This window comes from Podarcis bocagei (genome assembly GCF_964188305.1).
Source record: "Podarcis bocagei genome assembly, chromosome: 2".
NCBI classification, from domain to species: domain Eukaryota; kingdom Metazoa; phylum Chordata; class Lepidosauria; order Squamata; family Lacertidae; genus Podarcis; species Podarcis bocagei.
In genome coordinates, this window is record NC_138126.1 from 2,356,319 (window position 1) to 2,377,529 (window position 21,211).

Sequence of the window (21,211 nt, forward strand, 5' to 3'; positions counted from 1 at the left end):
CCCTTTCGGTGAGCGCCCGGGGGCCGCGACGCCTGCCGGGAAACGCCTCGCATCCGGGAGGCCCCGGTGCATTGTGGGAGGCTGGCCCGGCGCCTGTCGGGCGGGCGGAGCGCGGCCCCCCTCTCTCTTCCCCTCTCGCGCGGTGCCTGCCGGGTAACCCCCTCTCCCTCGTCCAATCGGCGGCCCGCTCGCCTGGCCCCGCGCGGTGCCTGCTGGGAGTCTGGCCCTGTCCCCGAGGCCCCTTCGCCCGGGAGGAGGAGGAAGAGGCGGCGGCGGCGGCCCCGCGGTGCATGGTGGGTGAGGAGGCGGCTGCGGGGCGGGCAGCGCCCGGCGGAGAGGCCCAGCGGAGGCCGAGGCAGGGGCGGCGGGGGCGCCTGGGCCTGCGCGCCAGGGGCATTGTGGGTAGGCCCAGGAGGGAGGGAGGGAGGGAGGCCGCGTCGGCGTCGGGACGAGGCCCGGAGCCCCTGGCGGCGGCGGCGGCGGCGGCGGGGTCGCGGCCTCCCTCGGGATCCGCCCGCGGAGCAGCCATGGCAGACCCGGGACGGGCCGGAGCAGGTAAAGGGGGCCCCCGCCCCGCCCCTCCCCACCCACGGACACGTGATTAGCCCCCCAAAACAGAAGGGGGTCCTCTCACCCCCCCACTTGGCACCCCAAAAGGAGATTAGGGACGGGGGGGCATCTGCCTGGTGGTGTGACGGGAGGGATGCTGTGATTGGGGCGCCGTGTTCGCGTGTGCAGAGAATAATAAGGCTTGGCTTTGCTTCTGTTTTCCCTTCTGTATTATTGGGCGTTTTGCCTTTCCGTTGTTTGCCTGTGATCTCCGGGTGAAGAGCGAGGTTTAATTAACAACGATAATAATAGTAATGACTTGGGAAGTGCTGCTGCTGCTGCTTCTGGCAATAATAATAATAATAATAATAATAATAATAATTTATTATTTATACCCCGCCCATCTGGCTGGGTTTCCCCAGCCACTCTGGGCAGCTTCCTACAGGATATTAAAATACAATAACCTATTAAACATTAAAAGCTTCCCTAAACAAGGCTGCCTTCAGATATCTTCTAAGACTCCCGCACCATCTGCACATGGGTTGCAACTAAGAGAAGCAGCAGCAGCAGCAGGCAGAGACCCAAGAATCCTAGAATTGCAGCCTTGGAAGGGACCGAGAGGGTCATCTAGCCCAACCCCCTGCGAGTGGGATTAGGGAAGCTCTCTCAGAGCAGTCCCCTCGCCTTGCCCCTCCTTTTGGATGCTGGAGGAGCAGGATTTGGCCATGGTTTGCCTCTGCTCTGCACCCCTTGAGCTCTCCCAGGCAGTTAGATGTTGCACCAACATAGACGCACAGGGGCCCTGAGGCAAGATTTAACTGCAGCCCAAGGTCCTTTCTGCCACCAGAGAAGCAACAAAACCCCAACTGAGATTGTGAGGGGAGGGGTGTATATGTAGAAGGTGGGCTAGAGTTCAGTCACCCTAACACCAGTGTCGGGTGTATAAGCTGATCACCAAAATGGCACCTTTAAACTTATATTTTGTTTGCCACACAAGGATTGTCTTGGCTCTATTCCTCCCCACCCCCCTGAAATGTATTATCTTTCATTTCATTTCTGTATCGGTTTATATTTTAAAGTATTCTAGGAAGACAGTGGGGTGTAGTTACCACATTTATATCCCACTCTTTTCTCCACGGAGTACATTGGTACACCCTCCCTTCTCACTTATTCCCTACAACGACCTTGCGAGGTGGGAAAAGAGGCTGTGACTGGCCCAAGCTCACTCTGTGAGCCAGGCCCTCGTATGACACTCTCAACCCCCCCCCCACTGGCTTCCTAGAGTCCTTCTGCCATGGGACAGCTATGTAAATTAAGTAGGTAAATAAATAAATATGAAGAAAGCCAAATGTCACTTAGAGAAGGATCTGAAACGTTTCCCTTGGAAGATCGAATTAGTTTTATCCTGGATGGTTTTGTTTGATGTGTGAACGTGCTGCAAGCCGCTTTTGAGATTTGTTCTTTAGAATGTAAATACAGTGGTACCTCGGGTTACATTTGCTTCAGGTTACAGACTCCGCTAACTCAGAAATAGTGCTTCAGGTTAAGAACATTGCTTCAGGATAAGAACAGAAATTGGGCTCTGGTGGCGGTGCGGCAGTGGGAGGCCCCATTAGCTAAAGTGGTGCTTCAGGTTAAGAACAGTTTCAGGTTAAGAACAGACTTCTGGAACGAATTAAGTACTTAACCCGAGGTACCACTGTAAATGAAATGAATAATAAAAACAACAAACCTTGTTGGGAAAAAACAAAAGGTGCCTGGACATTCCATTGTGGCAACCATAACCTAGGTTTAAGGTGCCATTTGGTGATTAGATTATATATCTGTGACTTGTGAACATTGTGATCCAATACTGATTGCTGGAACCCTCAGGAGGGGAGAGGTGCTTGCTGGTTGCTGGTTCCCCATTGGGGCCTCTGATCAGCCATTGTGAAAACAGGAGGCTGGGCAAGATAGATGGGCCCCCTTTGTCTCCGGACCTGGGCTGCCTCAAAGCAGCCCAGCCCCATTTCCTTAAGCCCATGCTCCCCAAAGTATGGAGGGCTTTCAAAAGAGGAATGCACACCTTGCTCTGAAGAACTTTGTGCCGATCCCTGTGAGGGGCGGGAGATCCTGGGCCCCCTGGAACTCACCACCACAGGACGCTTGGAGACTGTCTGCTGCGCAGGTGGCTCCTAGCAGAAAGGCTGGGGTGTGGGTGCTCTTCTGCCAGGAACAAGAAGGGTTTTGCACCGGTTTCGCCCTGGCAGTCCAAGTAATCAGAAGGCCGCTGTTCCCTCCCCGATGGGGTCCTTTAACTGGGGCTTGCAGGTTGCACACTCCCAGGATAGTTTTCCGGGCTTCTTCAGTGGTCTAATCTCAAAGTCTTGATACGTATATTGATATTCACTGATAATAATTCAAACCAAATCTTATTAGAAATAGCTTAATGCACTTCTAAATGATCAATTAAATAAAAAAATACATAATTCATTATACATAAAATTAAATTTCTGTAGTACAGAACAGCGGCTTGTCTCTATCTACAACTCCGCTAGCATCTCTCGGTATTGTGAATATCACCGAACTTAACCTTTTGTTGGTATCTTCATGAACTCATCTAAAAGACTGAGTTAAGCATTTGAAAAATCTATTGAAACCAGACGTTGCAAGTTCATTTTAGGCTGGGTAGTTCGCAAGTCTTTGTGGCTTTGTGTAATGTTTTGTATTTTTCTCAGAAGGTTGATAAAGTATGTATAATTATTGTTCTGTGTATATTAATCGCCAACTGGGAACACGAAGGGGGCAGAGTCCGGGGCAGTGGGGAGGAGGCTGCGTGGGGGTGCGGAAGTTGTGTGGGAACGATCCCAAAGTCACAGCTTCTTTTGAAGGAAGGAGGAAGTGGCAGTTGCTCAATCCACCAGCTCCCTCTCCTCTCCCACCCAGCCTCTGCGGTTACTCAGAGCAGGCCACGTGAAGAAGCAGAGAAGAATAGAATTGTGGAGTGGGAAGGGACCCTGGGGTGTCTTTTAGTCCAACCTGCCGCAGTGCAGGAGTCTTGTGCTCAACGTGGGGGCTTTTATCCCCGCAGGATTTGCTCATGTCACGCTTGATGGTTGGGAAGCTGTTCGTGAAGAGAGTAGAATGTTAGAGGAGTCTGCTGCAGGATCAGGCCAAGGGGAGCGTTGAGAAGCTAGGAATCAAGATAGGCTGCCTCTGGGACTGGAGGTTCCATAAAAAGAATCAATCAGTTCTAAATTTCCCAGCGTCTGGCTTCCTTGGCTCTCTCTGAGCTCCAGCTTCTGACTGCACACAGGAGGGAGGGAGGGAGGGAGGGAAGGCGCACTGGGCGCCGGTCTCCTGGGTTCCTTCCCCACCAGAGGCGGCCGGCCAGGAAGCCCTAGAGTCTCGTGGCGCCTCTTGCAGGGTTGCAAAATATCCGGAGTGAGCAGTTCTGGGGAAACGCCGGAAGGGGTAGAGGCTGCGAGGGCTCATTTCAGACTTGGGTCTCTCCGGTGTGTGTCTTCACGAGCACAGAGGGGTGAGAGTCACCTTTAACTCTCTCTCCCCTCTCCTTCCAGGCTGCCGGAGTCCGGATAGCTCTTCTCTCAGTTCTTCCCCACCGCTGCGAGGCACCGGAGCGTCCCCTCTGCCAGAGCCCTCGGCCCCCCTGCACCCTTCCATGATCGGTTCCGCCATGACCACCTCCATCAGCGGCTTGGGGTCTCCCTTCCCAGTCATCAGCTCCTCCATGGGGTCCCCGGGACTCCCGGCGACACCCTCCATCGGCTACGGACCTGTCAGCAGCCCTCAGGTAAGACTGCTCACCACCACCGCCCTCCGGGAGCTGGGTGAAGGGGAGCGAACGGGCTGGGAGCCAAGATCTATGCCTTCTGCGCCATGATTGGCTCCCAGTACATTTCTGAGCACAATTCAAAGCGTTGGTGCTGACCTTTAGGACCCTAAACAGCCTCGGTCCTGTATACCTGAAGGAACATCTCCACCCCCATCATTCCGCCCGGACACTGAGGTCCAGCGCCGAGAGCCTTCTGGCAGTTCGCTCACTGCGAGAAGCCAAGTTACAGGGAACCAGGCAGAGGGCCTTCTCGGTAGTGGCACCCGCCCTGTGCCACGCCCTCTCACCAGATGTCAAAGAGATAAACAACTACCTGACATTTAGAAGACATCTGAAGGCAGCCTTGTTTAGGGAAGCTTTTAATGTTTGATGCATTATTGTATTTTAATATTCTGTTGGAAGCCGTCCAGAGTGGCCCAGCCAGATGGGCAGGGTATAAATAATAAATTATTATTATTAGTAGTAGTATTATGAGGCAGGTGTGGTTGGGCATGGGGTGGGTCTGCCTGCGTAAGTTGTTCAGGTCAGGCCTTATAAACCTCCCGGGACCCAACTCTGAGGTCTTTCTTCGTGTTCCTCTTCCATGAGAGGTCCGGGTGGCAGCCACACAAAAACAGGCCTTTTCTGCAGTGGCCCCTTGTTTGCGGGATACTCTTCCCAGGGAAGTTCAACTGATGCCTTCATTAGACACCTTCAGGCACCAGGCAATTTTTTTTTTCATTTTTCACCAGGCCTTTGGCTGATTGACATCCGTTGCCCTTTTAAAAGAGATTGTTTTTATTATTATTTGTGTGTGTTTTTATATTGCAATTGTATGTGGTGGGCTTCCCTGAGAGCTACAGATGGAGCGCAGTGTACAAATTCTAATGGAAAATAAATAGACAGAAGTACAAGTAAATAAACTTGGCGACCACTTAGTTCCCGGGCCCAAGTCAAAGTGCTGTTTTTGACCTACAAAGCATTGCTGTTGTTGTTATAATATTTATTTATACCCTCCCTTTTTCCCTGATGGGAATCAAGGCAGCTTACGGATAAAGTAGGAACAGCTAACAGCCTAGGAAAAAGGAAAACTGGCATAAAAAACGCTAATAGAATTAAATGCAGGCAGGTGGATAGGCGGGAGGATGGTAGTCTGAGAACAGGGCCTTTTCAGTGGTGGCTTCCCATTTGCAGAACACTCTTCCCAGGGAGGCTCACCTGGCAGTTTCGTTACACGTTTTCAGGCTCCCGGGGGGACGGACATTCCTCTCCAACCAGGCCTTTGGCTTTTATTTTTGTATTTTGCATTGTATCACCCCCCCACACACAAAAAAAATCAAATGTATGCATGTGCTGTGGGGTTGTAAGTTGCTTTGGGTAGCCATGGCAGAAAATGCAACCAAGGAATTTAATATGTCAGTAATAAAATGAAAAATTATTTCATTTCCTTTCGTTCATATACCCTGCGTGATTGTAAAAATACCCAGCTCCTGGCAGCCATCAATGAGATCGCACCTAAGCGCCCTCTGCGACCCCGCAGAAACCGGGCTCCCTGGTTTACCGAGGAGCTTCGGAAAATGAAGCGGGACCTCAGACGACTAGAGCGAGTATGGCGGGGTGCCCGTGACGGAGCCTCAAGAACATCTTATAGGGCTTTTATGAAAACCTACCAGATGGCGGTGAAGGATGCTAAGAAGTCTTACTTCTCGGCCTCCATTGCATCTGCTAGCTCTCGCCCGGCGCAGTTATTTAGTATAATCAGGTCTTTAACGTCCCTTGAGGGACAGACAAATTTAAATAACAATTTGACACTTAGCTGTGAGACATTTGCGAGCTTTTTTGCGGAGAAGGTCTTGTTGCTACGCCATGACCTCCCTGCCAATTTGGATACAATAAAGGAACTGGAGGCCCCTCGACTGTCCTCGGGTCCAGTATTGGACCACTTTGACCGGATATCCCCAGCCGATGTGGACAGACTCCTCCGAGCTGGAAAGCCCACCACCTGTCCTCTTGACCCGTGCCCGTCTTGGCTGATTAGAGTGTGTCCAGACGAGGTGCGGGGCCCCCTGGGGGATATCATCAATTTGTCCCTTGGCACCAGGACATTCCCAGGGGAACTGAAGGAGGCAGTGGTGCGCCCGCTCTTAAAGAAAACATCATTAGATCCTTTAGATCTATCCAATTGCCTCCCGATTTTGAATCTTCCGTTCCTGGGTAAGGTGATTGAGAGAGCGGTTGCTGAACAGCTTGGTGGGTTTCTGGATGAAACATCGGCTCTGGATCCATTCCAGTCCGGCTTCCACGCTGGTCACGGGACCGAGACGGCTCTGGTCGCCCTAACAGATGACCTTCGTAGACAGCTGGATCGAGGCGGGTCGGGGCTGCTGATTCTTCTAGATCTGTCAGCAGCTTTCGACATGGTCGATCACGAACTCCTGGACCACCGCCTTGCCGACGTGGGGATCCAGGGCACAGTCCTTCAATGGCTGCGCTCGTTTCTCTCTGGTCGGGGACAGAGGGTGGCGCTTGGGGGGGAATTGTCATCGCGCCACTCCTTGGTGTGTGGAGTGCCTCAGGGTGCGAAACTCTCCCCGATGCTTTTCAACATCTTTATGCGCCCCCTCGCCCAGCTTGTCCGGAGTTTTGGGCTGGGTTGCCATCAGTATGCCGATGACACCCAACTCTATCTGTTGATGGATGGCCATCCTGACTTGGCCCCAGACACACTGACCAGATGTTTGGAAGCTGTGGCTGGATGGTTACGTGGGAGCCGGTTGAAGCTAAATCCTTCGAAGACAGAGGTCCTGTGGCTGGGACGGGACGATATAGGATTGGGGGGGCAACTCCCATCTCTTGCGGGGGCGCAATAAGTGCCAGCACCGTCCGTTAAGAGTTTGGGTGTAATCTTTGACACCTCCTTTTCCATGGAGGCGCAGATTGCAGCTACAACAAATGCGGCATTTTTCCATCTCCGCCAAGCTAAGCAGTTGGCTCTTTACCTCTCTCGCCCTGACCTAGCCACTGTGATCCACGCGACGGTCACCTCCAGACTGGATTATTGTAACTCGCTCTACGTGGGGCTGCCCTTGAGACTGACCCAGAAAATCCAGCGGGTGCAGAATGCCGCGGCGAGACTCCTTACGGGGTCTTCGCTGCGAGATCACATTCACCCGGTGCTATACCAGTTGCCCTGGCTCCCGGTGGAGTACAGGATCAGGTTTAAGGTGCTGGTTTTAACCTTTAAAGCCCTATACGGCCTAGGACCCTTGTACCTACGGGACCGCCTCTCCTGGTATGCCCCACAGAGAAACTTACGGTCTTCAAATAAAAACATCTTGAAGGTCCCAGACCACAGAGAAGTTAGGCTGGCCTCAACTAGAGCCAGGGCTTTTTCGGCTGTGGCTCCGATCTGGTGGAACACTCTGTCACAAGAGACCAGGGCCCTGCGGGACTTGACATCTTTCTGCAGGGCCTGCAAGACAGAGCTGTTCCACCAGGCCTTTGGCCAGGGCACAGCCTGACTCACTCCCTCGGCAATCTTGGCGGAGCTCTGGCCCAATGTTTGGCAGTGGCTTGAATTAATTAATTTTATAATGAATGATTTTAGAGTGTTGTTTATGCTGTACTTTGTACTATTTTATTGTTGTTAGCCGCCCTGAGCCCGGCTTCGGCTGGGGAGGGCGGGATATAAATAAATTTTATTATTATTATTATTATTATTTTAAAAACCCCACAAAACCCCCAACTGAGCCTCAAAGCGACTTACAGAAAGACGTAACAACAAAATTCTCGCTAAGAGAAATTGACAGCAATACTTTCAGACTGTCAATAAACTAGAACAAGTTACAGGGAACTAGGCAGAGGGCCTTCTTGGTAGTGGCACCCACCCTGTGGAACGCCCTCCCGTCAGATGTCGAAGAGAACAACTACCAGACTTGTAGAAGACATCTGAAGGCAGCCCTCTTTAGGGAAGCTTTTAATGTTTAATATTTTAGTGTTCTGTTGGAAGCCGCCCAGAGTGGCTTGGGAAACCCAGCCAGATGGGCGGGGTATAAATAATAAACTATTATTATTAATTATTTTAGACTAAGAACTAAGGCGCATTGGGGGGAGGCGATTCGGCGGGTAATGAGACCTAAGTTGTTCAGCGCTTTACATCCCGAAAGCTGCTCCTTGAGTGAACGGTCAGGCCAGTCTAAATGCCGCACGACTAAGCGCCCTCTCTGGCCCTCCCGCAGATCAACTCCACAGTCAACCTGTCCGGACTCCACTCGGTCAGCAGCTCGGACGACGTGAAGCCCCCGCTAGGCATGCGGGTGGTGGCCGGCCACCCCCACGGAGCCATCATGCCCGGGAAGAGGCTCTGCGCCATCTGCGGCGACCGGTCGTCAGGTGTGCGTGCGGACCTCGCGGGAGCCCCAGTCGGCGGAGTCGGTGTCTCCAGGGGGGGGGCGGGCGCTTGGGGCAGGGCGGTCAGTCAGTTCTGGCGTGGGTGGGGCAGGGCTCGAGGCAGCTGGGTAGCGGGGGAGTAGTCTCTAGCTTGTTTGGACGGGGAAGCCGGGGAGTCGAGAGAGGGAGCAGGAAGAGCCCCTGCATTCCCATATTATTATTATTATTATTATTATTATTATTATTATTATTAATAAGTGGGTGTTTAAATAATATCTTATTACTATTAGTGGGATTTAAATAATGTTGTGACATTATGATCATAGCTGCTTTTAGGGCTAGCAAAAGGATAATAATAAGAATGCAAAGATGCCTTAGTGGTTGGGGTGGCAAGCAAGGGGAGGTCTCTCTGTGTCCCCATAGTCATGGAGGGAGATATTTTGCCACTCTGGGCTCTGCACAGAGACTGGATCCGGGTGAGGTCCTGCCAGAGGAAGACAAGCAGGGTTGGGCGTATTCTGGCCCTGCTGCCTCGTGTGGGATTCCCGGTCTCCAAACTGGGCTAAGCTGGTTTTTTAGGGGGGGGCCAATACAGTCTTAGGGACGCAGGTGGCGCTGTGGGTTAAACCACACAGCCTAGGACTTGCCGATCAGAAGGTTGGCGGTTTGAATCCCTGCTACGGAGTGAGCTCCCGTTGCTCGGTCCCTGCTCCTGCCAACCTAGCAGTTCGAAAGCACGCCAAAGTGCAAGTAGATAAATAGGTACCGCTCCGCTGGGAAGGTAAACGGCATTTCCATGCGCTGCTCTGGTTCGCCAGAAGCGGCTTAGTCCTGCTGGCCACATGACCCAGAAGCTTTACGCCGGCTCCCTCGGCCAATAAAGGGAGATGAGCGCCACAACTCCAGAGTCGGCCACGACTGGACCTAATGGTCAGGAGTCCCTTTACCTTTACCTTTAATACAGTCTTGGATTCGTGGCGCATTTAAGGAGGAAGGATGGGTTGGCCAAGGGCTGCCTGGGGGGGTGATGCTTTGGGAAACGGGGGAATAAGGTTGGGGAGATTTTGAGGCCAAGGAAATTCCCGCGTTTTAGGGCAAGGGCCTGGGGGCCTCCCCCTGGTATCCAGTTCTGTGACCCTGCAAAATGGGTTGAGCCTGGCTTGGGTGGGGAGGTGAAGGGCGTTGGAGGTGCCCCGGGGGTGGGGAGGGTGGGTGGGTGGGCGAGGAGCTGGCCCTTCCTCCTCCTCCTCCTCCACCCCCCGCCCCGCCCGGCCCCCTTGCTGCCCCCGCTCACCCCGTCCGTCCGGCGCCCTCCCTCCAGGGAAGCACTACGGGGTCTACAGCTGCGAGGGCTGCAAAGGTTTCTTCAAGCGGACCATCCGGAAGGACCTCAGCTACACCTGCCGCGACAACAAGGACTGCATCGTGGACAAGCGCCAGCGCAACCGCTGCCAGTACTGCCGCTACCAGAAATGCCTGGCCACCGGCATGAAGCGCGAAGGTAGCGGGAGGGAGGGAGGGGGCGGCAGGGGGGGCTGCAGCAGGGGGAGGGGCCTCCCAGGGACAGGCAGGCAGGGGGGCTGCAGGGGGCGGGGAGAGAGTCAGGGCCGCAGGGAGGGAGTCGGCTTCCTCGTATATTCGTGGAGTGGGAAAGGGACCCCAGGGGATCATCTAGACCAACCCCCGCCTTGCCGGAATCACAGCTTGAAAGATGGCCACCCAGCCTCTGCTTAAAAACCTCCCATATCCCAAGAGAGGCAGTATAACAGCTCCTTTTCTCAGAATATTCTTCCTGGCGTTTAGTCAGAATCTCCTTGAAGCCACGGGTTCAAGTCCTCCCCTCCAGAGCAGGAGAAAACAAGAACGCTCCCTCCTTCATGTGACAGCCCTTAAGGTATTTGAAGAAGGCTCTCCTGTCTCCTCTCCATCTCCTCTTTCCCAGGCTAAACATCCCCAGCTCCTTCAACCCTTCCTCATAAGGCTTAGTTTTTAAGAATCATAGAATCATAGAGTTGGAAGAGACCACAAGGGCCATTGAGTCCAACCCCCTGCCAAGCAGGAAACACCATCAGAGCACTCCTGACATATGGTTGTCAAGCCTCTGCTTAAAGACCTCCAAAGGAGGAGACTCCACCACACTCCTTGGCAGCAAATTCCACTGTCAAACAGCTCTTACTGTCAGGAAGTTCTTTTAGATCCTTGATCCTTGCTTAGGGAAGCTTTTAATGTTTGATGCATTACTGAATTTTAATATTTTGTTGGAAGCCGCCCAAAGTGGCTGGGGAAGCCCAGCCAGATGGGTGGGGTATAAATAATAAAATATTATTATTATTTTTATATTATAGAGCCAATGTGGTGCACTGGTTAAGAGCGGTAGTCTCATAATCTGGTGAACTGGGTTCGATTCCCCGCTCCTCCACCTGCAGCTGCTGGGTGACCTTGGGCCAGTCACACTTCTCTGAAGTCTCTCAGCCCCACTCACCTCGCAGAGTGTTTGTTGTGGGGGAGGAAGGGAAAGGAGAATGTTAGCCACTTTGAGACTCCTTCGGGTAGTGATAAAGTGGGATATCAAATCCAAACTCTTCTTCTTCTTCTTGGTCACCCTCCTCTGCACACCTGCCAGCTTGTCAACGTCCTTCTTGAATTGTGGTGCCCAGAATTGGACACAGTATTCCAGGTGTGGTCTGAGTAAGGCAGGATAGAGTGCAACTCTCACTTCCCTTGATCGGGACACTAGACTTGATGCAGCCTAGAATCACATTACCTTTTTTCGCTGCTGCATCACCCTGTGGACTCAAGTTCGTCTTGTGGTCCACCAAGACCCCTGGATCCTCCTCACTAGTCAGCCAGGTGTGCCCCATCCTCTATTTGTGCATCTGCTTCTCCCTTCCTAAGTGCAAAGCCTGACGTTTGTCCCTGTTGAAATGCATTCTGTTTCCTGGGCCCAATTCTCCAATCTGTTAAGGTCATTTTGAATCCCAATTCTGTCCTCTGCGCCTTTAGCTGCCCCCTCACTTCTTTAACTGGGATGCCCAGAACTGGACACGGGACTGACCAAAAGTGCCGCGCCCATTCCTGGCTGGCTCAGCGCTACCCTCTCATGAGTTGACTCTTCTGCCCTCCTGTTTTAGCTGTGATTTAGCTGTGATTCTGGCATTGCGGAGGGTTGGGCTCGATGGCCCCCGGGGTCCCTTCCTGTTCTGCGATTGGCGCCTGCCAGATTGTAGCGCTTGCTGATGACTCTTAGCCAGAGGGTAGCTTCCTTGAGCGAGGGCTTGTGCAGTGAACGGGTTGCCCACCCTCCTTTCTCTCACTGCTCCTACTCCTGTCTCGCGCCGGCGGGCGACTGCTTTGACTGCAGAAGGTGAAGGAGAAGGAGGGCAGGTGTGAGAGCCCCAGGGAGCTGCAGCCCACCGTCTGAGGCAGCGCTGGGCTCCATGGCATAGCGGAATAGCGCAGGGGCCTTCTTCTGAGGTAGCTGGGGAAAGAGCCTTCCGTCCCTGAAATCAGCGTCATCCAAATTTGGTTGGACTCGAACTCTTGGCCAGTGCAACCCAGAGGTTGACGGGAGCTGTGGAACCAAACCCCCGCAGGGTACCGGGGCGGGGGGGGGAACGGGGGGGGAGCGGTCCAGGTAGTCCAGAGGTAGCAGTTCCAACAGCCCAGTGGCGGCAGCGGTTGATCTCTGTGTTCGTCCTCCACCCCTTCCCCCTCGGCACGGACCCCCGCCCGTGCTCCCTTTGGGTTCTGGGGGAGCAGTGGCGGGGGTCGCGTTGCCTCGCCCCACCAGGCCTCCTCGGTGGTGGCACCTCCCCAGCTTCCTGTCCCGCCTACTCAGAATCCCCCCTTCTCTCTCTCAGCCGACGGGTTTGACCCAGAGGCAGAGAGAGAGAGGGGGATGAAGTTTGTGCTTGGGGTGATTCCTCGACTTTTCCCTCTCCCTTCTCTCTCTGCTTTCCGGGGGGGGGGGATTGGGACCTGCCCTCGTCTCGTCCCTCACCCCCGCCTCTCTCCCTCTCTCTCTCTCCCCCCGCTCTCCCGGGGTCCCCCACAGCGGTGCAGGAGGAGCGCCAGCGCGGGAAGGACAAGGACGGGGAGGGGGACCTGGCCGGGGGCGGCGCCAACGAGGACATGCCGGTGGAGAAGATCCTGGAGGCGGAGCTGGCCGTGGAGCAGAAGTCCGACCAGGGGGTCGAGGGAGGCGGCGCCACGGGGGGCAGCTCGGTGAGTTGGGGTGGTGGTGCTGCGGGATCAGAACGCTCGCCCCGGACGTTTGACGTCAACGAGGTAAATACCCGCCGGGGGGAGAGGGAAATGAGGCGCGGTGGGGGGCAGGGGGGGCTCGCTGCCTCTGCTGTGGTGGCGGGAGACGGCTGCGGTGCCCCAGGGCGGTGGAGGGCAGCTGGTTTGCCGGGAATACTTTGGCAGTGCGTTGTTCAGCTGCGGAACTCCTTGCCGCAGCGGGAGAGGGTTGCCTGCCGCCAGATTTGGGTTCACTTTGGAGGGGGCCCCAAAGGCCACGCTCGGCATCCACCATCAGCGGCAGCAAATGCGCCCGGAACCCGTCTGCTGGAAGCCGCAGGAGAACGCTGGTCTTGGGTTCGAGTGCTGCTTACAGGCTGGCCTCTGAGCTCTTGTGATGAAGGGCTGCGTTTAATCACAGCAATAGGGTGCTGGACTAGGTGGGCTGGAAGGGTATTGAGGGGCACCCAGCTGGGTCGGGGGGGAGTGGGTGTGAGGGGCCGAGCAGGGGTGGGTCGGGGGTCCTGGTCTCTTGCACAGCAGGGGTGTCTTTGGGGGGGGAGTGGCGTTTCTCCTGACGGAAACCTGCCCACCCACCGTCCCGGCCTCTTCCCTCTCTCTGCTCCTGCAGCCCAACGACCCCGTCACCAACATCTGCCAGGCGGCCGACAAGCAGCTCTTCACCCTGGTGGAATGGGCCAAGCGCATCCCCCACTTCTCCGAGCTGCCCCTCGACGACCAGGTCATCCTGCTGCGGGCAGGTGAGTGGGGGACCCTCTGCGTACGCCCGTGCCAAATACCACTGCATTTCGTCCACATAGAGTCTGCCTCCGTAAGCTGCCAAGCCCTGGGTGAAGGCGAATTGCAATCCTGTTCTTCCCCTTCATCCCTTTCAGTCTCTCTTGCCACCATTAGGGCAGTGTTTGTCAAACTTTTCCCAACCTAGTTTCCTTCCTGTTGCCCCCCCATCCTACCATATTATTACTATTATTGTTATTATTATTATTATTATTATTATTATTATTATTATTATCATCATCATTAAGTCATACCCCGCCCATCTGGCTGGGCTTCCCCAGCCACTCTGGGCGGCTTCCAATAAAGATTAAAAATACATTAAAATGTCACACATTAAAAACTTCCCTAAAAAGGGGTGCCTTCAGATGTCAAACGTCAGGTAATAATAATAATAATAAATTTTATTTATACCCCACCCTCCCCAGCCAAGGCTGGGCTCAGGGCGGCTAACAACCAATAATAAAAACAAGTTGATTGAAATACAGCTTTAAAAACAAGATTAAAATACAACACGAAAACATTAAAATGCAGGCTCATCACAGGAGGAGAAAGGGAAAAAGGTAGTTGTCTGGTGGGAGGGCGTTCCACGGGGCGGGTGCCGCTACCAAAAAGGCCCTCTGCCTGGTTCCTTGTAGCTTTGCTTCTTGCAGTGAGGGAACCGCCAGAAGGTGGGAGCCTTTGTAAACAGTACATGTTTTATTTTTGATTTTTATTATTGTATAATTTATATAATTTCACCTGTGGCCCCTTTGGAATATACTGGGGGTCCTATGGCCTCTGGTTGATAAATGCTGCATATTAGGGAACAGAGAATCCCTTTTTTCTGTCCCACGTTGTCAGTTTCCATACAATGGGTATACAGTGGAACCTTGGTTGTCAAACACTTTGGAAGTTGAACTTTTTGACTTTTAAACGCCCACAACCCAGAAGTGAATGCTTCCATTTTCGAACATGCCTCGGAAGTTGGAACAGCTTCCAAGGCGTGTCTCTCCATTTTTTCAATTGATTTTGCTGATCGGCTTTTGCGCCTCGGTTGTCGAACGTTTCAGAAGTCGGAACAGTCTTCCGGAACGGATTACGTTCAACAACCGAGGTTCCACTGTGTAGTTCGAAAGAATATTGAAAATCTTTTTCCGTCTTGTTGATATATTCCAGCACTTTCTCCCCGAACTTACTAAGTGTGGGGCACAGTAAAAGCATCTATTTCCAACAAGCCCTGTCCGTATTACGTCTCCAGCAAAGAGCTGCATTAGATGGGGAGTCCAGTAGATTCTAAATAGTATTTTCTGTTGTGTTAAGTCTCAACTTATGGCCTTATGGAACTCCCTTCCACTGGAGACGGGGATGGCCGCCATCTTGGAATGCTTCGAATTAGGCCAGGGGTGTCCAACTCCCAAGAGACTGCGATCTACTCCCAGGAAAAAAGGCAGTGATCTACCCATTATTTTGGAGGGAGTTCAGAGTTGTCAAGCTTCTTGGAGCAGGTCAAAGTTGTTGACCTTTTCTTAGGGGGCAGCTTCCCAAAGTTATTGACTTTTTTTTGGGGGGGTCCCAAAGTTGTTGAGGGTTTTTTTAACAGTAAGTGTGAAGAATCGCAATAAATCGCTGCTAACAGGCGAACACAGCACTACAGAAGAGAAGAAAGGAACGCCCACTAAACGCGACTCTGGGAAAGAGCGAGGGAGCGGAGACATGATTCTAAACAACGCGAGCGATAAGGATCCCATGATCAACCACGGTCACCTGGGGATCGACCTGTCGATCGCAGTCAACCGGTTAGACACCCCTGAATTAGGCGAATCCCCCACCCTTCCTGGCTTTTTTTCTGGCCCACGTAGGACCAGTCTGGATAGTTAGCCTTGGTGAAGAGTTGACGTTTTCATCCCCCCAAAAAATGTTTTCGAATTGATTTTCCCTTGAAATGAGGCTGCATTTTAATGCATTTCAATGTTTTTAATGTTTTAATGCTGTATTTGAATCTTGTTTTTATCGGTTGTTAGCCGCCCCAAGCCTGGTATTGGCTGGGGAGGGCGGGGTATAAATAAAAATTCTTATTCTTATTATTATCATTACCAACACCCCTTCCTTTCTCTCTCCAGGCTGGAACGAGCTGCTCATTGCCTCCTTCTCCCACCGCTCCATTTCCGTGAAAGACGGCATCCTTCTCGCCACCGGCCTCCACGTGCATCGCAACAGCGCCCACAGCGCCGGCGTGGGGGCCATCTTTGACAGGTGCCCGCCCAGGCGGGAGGGGGTGGCAGCCGCCCTCGATGGGGATGGGTAGGTGGGGCTTTTCTCTTCTGCTGCTGCTGACCCCCCCCCCCCGCCCTCCCTCCGTCCCGCCAGGGTCCTGACAGAGCTGGTGTCCAAGATGCGAGACATGCGCATGGACAAGACGGAGCTTGGCTGCCTGAGGGCTATCATCCTCTTCAATCCAGGTGAGCGGCAGAGGAGGGGCCTGGGGGCACCTGGGGCAGCAGGGGAGGGGGGTGCGCGGCCCCCTTCCTTCCCCTCGTCCGGGGTGTGTGTGTTGCAAGAGGCCTGCGCCGGGGGGGGGGGGTCTTGATTCCCTCTCCTTTCCTGAGCGCCTCCGTCTCCCTCTCCGGCAGATGCGAAGGGTCTCTCCAACCCCGGAGAGGTGGAGCTGTTGCGGGAGAAGGTCTACGCCTCCCTGGAGTCCTACTGCAAACAGAAGTATCCTGAGCAACAGGGCAGGTACAGGCAGGCGGGGATTTGGGGTGAGGGGCTGCGCTGAGAAGGCCCCGCAGACAGCGCCTGTGACAAAGTTCCCCGGGATATTTATTATTCGGTTTTCACATCAAATTTTGCAATCACATACCCAATACATAGGGACGCAGGTGGAGCTGTGCTCTAAACCACAGAGCCTAGGGCTTGCCAATCGGAAGGTTGGCGGTTCGAATCCCCGCGATGGGGTGAGCTCCCGTTGCTCGGTCCCTGCTCCTGCCGACCTAGCAGTTCGAAAGCACAAAGTGCAAGTAGATAAATAGGTACCGCTCCGGCGGGAAGGTAAACGGCGTTTCCGTGCGCTGCTCTGGTTCACCAGAAACGGCTTAGTCCTGCTGGCCACATGACCCGGAAGCTGTACGCCGGCTCCCTTGGCCAATAAAGCAAGATGAGCGCCGCAACCCGAGAGTCATCTGTGACTGGACCTAATGGTCAGGGGTCCCTTTACCTTTACCCAATACATAAAAACAAGATTCCAGGGAATCTTCTGGGCTTCCACCCTCCGCTTTATGGGTCCTGTTGTTAATCATTTCCTCCTGCATCTTTTATTATAATCCAAATATTCTGGCGTGCTCTGGTCCATGGGGTCATGAAGAGTCGGACACGACTAAACAACTAAACAACAACAAATATTTTACATCCCCATTATGTCCAAAGTTCACCCTTATGCCGCAAGTGTTATTCCAGTCCCACTAACAGTTTTAACTGTTTACAATGGTTTTTGAGATAAATTACAAAGAGCAGTGCATGGAAACGCCGTTTACCTTCCCGCCGGAGCGGTACCTATTTATCTACTTGCACTTTGACGTGCTTTCGAACTGCTAGGTGGGCAGGCATTTACTGGGAGTTAAATACCAACAGTACATCATTTTCACATACCCTCCATGTCCACCACACATGATAAAAGTTGCCTTCTTTTCCCCCTACATTTCCAACATACATTTGACCCTGTTTTATGCATTTTTGCTAATGTACCGGGCGTTAAATACCAGCGGCACATCATTTTCACATAGTTTTCTTTCAGCGCGTAACATGCTGTAAATTTTAAATCCCAGTTCCATAACTTCTCTCCCCTGGGATATTCTCGCTCCGGAAACTGGCCTTTGCGGAGGGCAGGGCGTCCGCCGAGGGAGGCTCCCCTTGCGCCCTGTGGCAGGGAGTTCCGCCGCTGCCAGCCGGGGACTTTGACGCCTCTCCCCGCTTGTTCCAGGTTTGCCAAGCTGCTCCTGCGTCTTCCTGCGCTGCGATCCATCGGGCTGAAGTGCCTTGAGCACCTCTTCTTCTTCAAGCTGATTGGGGACACCCCCATTGACACCTTCCTCATGGAGATGCTGGAAGCCCCCCACCAGATGTCCTGACCGCCCTCCTCCTCCCCCCAAGTCACTCCTGCCGACAGAAAGAAAGGGGGCGCTTTTTGTGGGGATCGCGGCAGGGGCTGGACTGGGTGCCCCTCACTCGCCTCTCTCCTCGCCACGACAACGGCCATCCCATCAGCTGCCTCTCTCCCCCCTCCCCGACACGTCTGCCCCACACACCCCACAGAAGAGCCCCCCAAGTGAGGTGACGTTGGCTTCCTCCACGGATGGATTTTTAGGGGTTTGGGACACGGGAGGGGTCGCTTTCTGGCCAGATCTCCCTGACACACTCCAGGGCTGTTGGGGGGCAGTTTACCTTTGGGGGAGCACCTCCTTGCCCCTCCCTCGACGGGGTTTTTAAAGGCATGGTACTGTGTTTGGAAGGCAGGCCTCTCTTTGCCGTGGGTCTCCTGCGCAGCCCCCCCTGCCCACTTCTGAGCTTTGCAGGCTTTGGGGGTGAGGTCTTTCCTCTGCCCCACGGAGACAAACAGTGCTTGTGAGGGGCCAGGCTGGGGGCTTTTGGGGTGCAGCTCCCGACCCCAGAGAGGATTCCTGCGACAGACTTTATTTTAGAGAATGTGGGGAGGGGCCCTGTAACCTTCCGTCGACAGCCCCCTCACCCCAAAGTAGGGGCACTTTTTTTAAAAAAAGAAAAAATGGTTTCTAAGGTATTTGGGGAATGCTAAGCTTGTAGGGGGAAGGGGTCGAGTTTTTACCTCAATAATGGTTATCAGAAAATACAGTTTCCTAGATTCTTGTCCCTCCCACCATCCCCCCCCCCCAAGTAGAGGCCTAAGCAAACCCCCTTTCCCGCTCCTCTCTTTCTCCGCCCCCCCCCCCAAATATTTCTGGTTTAGCACTTTGGACGTGGCCCTGTTCCTCATCTATGCAAGGAGGTGTGGAGATTGGGGAGGGAAGGTGGGACAAAAGAGAGCCCCCCCATGCATGTGTTTCTATGCCAGGAACCCCCCCCCCAAAAAAAAACCCCACAAGGTTGAGGATGTTCTCATTTGGCCGCCTCCCCAAGAATGTCATGGACAACCTAGTCAGATGGATGGTATATAAATAATAAAATTATGATTATTATTGGGGGGCAGAGCTGGGTTGGTGCGGTTCATGTGGCCTCCACCCCCCCAGGCACCTGACCTCAAGGTCGGTGGGGAGGAACCCAGTGCTCCCCCCCCATATCCCTTTGGGTCTTTACTCCTCTGTTCCCCTTGGGGTGTCCTGGTCAGGGGGGCTGGCAGTGACCCACATGCATGGCTCTGCTCTCTATTTGGCCCCCCCTCCCTCCCTCCCTCAGCATGCCCATATTCATTCGCTGCTTCCCCCCCCCATTAATTTTATTTCTGTTATTAAACTCACACCCCCCCAACTTGAATCTCTGCTTCTGGAACATGTTGATTTTAATAAAAGCTGCTCTTTCCGGAGGGGGGGTTCCCTCTCCCCCCTCTCCATGTGTGTGTGTGCTCTCCACTAATTTATCAGTCCCCCCCCCCGACTCTGGCGTAGGAGCAACAAAACTGCTCCCCAGACCCCTTTCTATGGGATTGCATGCCAACAAGCAGCAGAGTCTTTGAGCGCGCGCAGAGGGCCTGCAAACATGCATGAAAGAGGCAGGGGGCTTGGAAACGGGGGGCTCCCCCCCCTGTGCATCACGGGCTTCCCAGAAACATCCTGGGGGGGGGGGGGCTGAGTGGGGGCCCGCAGTGGCTCGCAGGCCCACCCTATATAATGCCTGTGGGGTCCGAACCTGAGGTGGCAGACCAGTAGTGAGGCCTCAGTAAAGGAGTTGACCCTCTGGGTGGGGGCCAAACCCCCCTCCATGCAAGGGAACCTGAGGAAGAGGCTTGGAAATAAATCTGCCCATCTAATAAGGCCATTCTCCAAATCTATGGGGCAGCCTCATTTGGAATCCTGTGCCGGTTCTGGTTGCCTCGCTTCAGGGAGGATATTGCAGGGTGGGGCAAGGGCAACCGAAATGACCGAGGGGGTATAGACCCCCCTCCCCTTATGAAGAAAGGAGGCAGAGTTTCTAGTTTAGCAAAAAGGCAAGAGCTGACATGGTCATAGTTGATTGGCATCTGTCTCTCAATGGACGGCGACTTTGTGGGTGAAGTCAAAGGGTTGGCAGGCTGCAGTCCCTGCTGCTGTCGCTGCTGCAGTAGACCAAGAAAAAAGCACACCAAGAACTCTGGCCAATATAAATTTCAGTAGCGGGAGTGGTCGCTACTCGCACAGCAATAGTCAATTTACCCACACTTCTATTACCCCTTAAAAACTTACACGACCCCTTAAAAATTAGCTGATGAAGGTGAATACATTGAAACAGGGCCCCGTCCTGGTTTCTGATCCATAACTGACTTCTGCTCAATGATTGAAACTAAGACCTTCACGTCAAGTCTGACTACGGACTAACATTAACTTTACTCATAAACTCTTATCTCTGATTCTGTAGCGAATTATTGTGTTATACATATCCTTATGAGTTTGTAATCTCTGTTGAAGTTTATAATCTCTATTTGAGTTTGTAATCCTTGTCAGAATACAGTGGTACCTCAGGTTAAGTACTTAATCCGTTCCAGAGGTCCGTTCTTAACCTGAAGCACCACTTTAGCAAATGGGGCCTCCTGCTGCTGCTGCGCTGCCAGAGCGCGATTTTTGTTCTCATCCTGAAGCAAAGTTCTTAACCTGAAGCACTATTTCTGGGTTAGTGGAGTCTGTAACCTGAAGCAAATGTAACCCGAGGTACATACTTTTGAATGGATTAGTTTTTGTTACAATTGACTATTGCTGTGCGAGTAGGGACCACTCCCACTACTGAAATTTATATTGGCCAGAGAGCTTGTTGTGCTTTTTTCTTGGTATATTTAATAACAAGAGCTGCTGTTGTAGAGACAGAGATGGGAGAGACATATTTTGTTGCAGCCAGGGCAGACAAAGGCGTCCAGCTGTGCAGAAGCAACCAGGGCATTCCTCGTAATTTTAGGTTGTGAACCGCCCTGAAATCTATGGGCATCTGGCGGTAAACAAATTCAATTAATATTCATCATCAACTCTGCTCCTCCCAGCGGCCGTTCCTCCTCTGGTCACTCCTACGGACGCACAACCTGACCCTGGTGGTCTGCAAGGGATTGCCAGCCTTCACGTCCCTTTTGCAGACCTCTCTGTAAGGCGGAGTGGCAGTATAAGAGGACAGCCCCTGTGCTGGAGATCATTAGGAGAGAGATTGCAGAGCACGGGACTCTTAATCCCAGGGTTGCGGGTTTGAATCCCATGTCGGTGGGGGGGGGGGTTGCAGGCGGCTGGACTAAGTTGC

The 21,211-nt window shown here is 53.3% G+C and overlaps 1 protein-coding gene across 3 annotated transcripts; it reads left to right on the forward strand.

Moving 5' to 3' along the window:
- The first annotated feature begins 139 nt into the window (after window positions 1-139).
- Window positions 140-19,349, forward strand: RXRB (retinoid X receptor beta). Of its 3 annotated transcripts, none has more exons than XM_081183017.1 (10): window positions 140-293; window positions 4,110-4,342; window positions 8,602-8,755; window positions 10,074-10,253; window positions 12,807-13,039; window positions 13,626-13,755; window positions 15,892-16,024; window positions 16,139-16,230; window positions 16,402-16,507; window positions 17,748-19,349. In XM_081183017.1, exons 2-10 carry the CDS (start codon window positions 4,211-4,213, stop codon window positions 17,893-17,895), a joined length of 1,308 nt encoding a protein of 435 aa, XP_081039143.1. In that variant the 5' UTR covers window positions 140-293; window positions 4,110-4,210; the 3' UTR covers window positions 17,896-19,349. The 3 variants fall into 3 exon arrangements, with proteins under 3 accessions (XP_081039143.1, XP_081039142.1, XP_081039141.1); XM_081183016.1 differs by lacking the exon at window positions 140-293 and adding an exon at window positions 327-555 and having other exon boundaries at window positions 12,807-12,976; XM_081183015.1 differs by lacking the exon at window positions 140-293 and adding an exon at window positions 408-555.
- Window positions 19,350-21,211: the final 1,862 nt, after the last annotated feature.

Coding starts and splice junctions, on each gene's coding strand:
- RXRB (XM_081183015.1), top strand. CDS start 528: ATGGCAGACCCGGGACGGGCCGGAGCAG. Junction 13,756..15,891: donor GGTCATCCTGCTGCGGGCAG/GTGAGTGGGGGA, acceptor TTCTCTCTCCAG/GCTGGAACGAGCTGCTCATT. Junction 16,025..16,138: donor GTGGGGGCCATCTTTGACAG/GTGCCCGCCCAG, acceptor CCGTCCCGCCAG/GGTCCTGACAGAGCTGGTGT.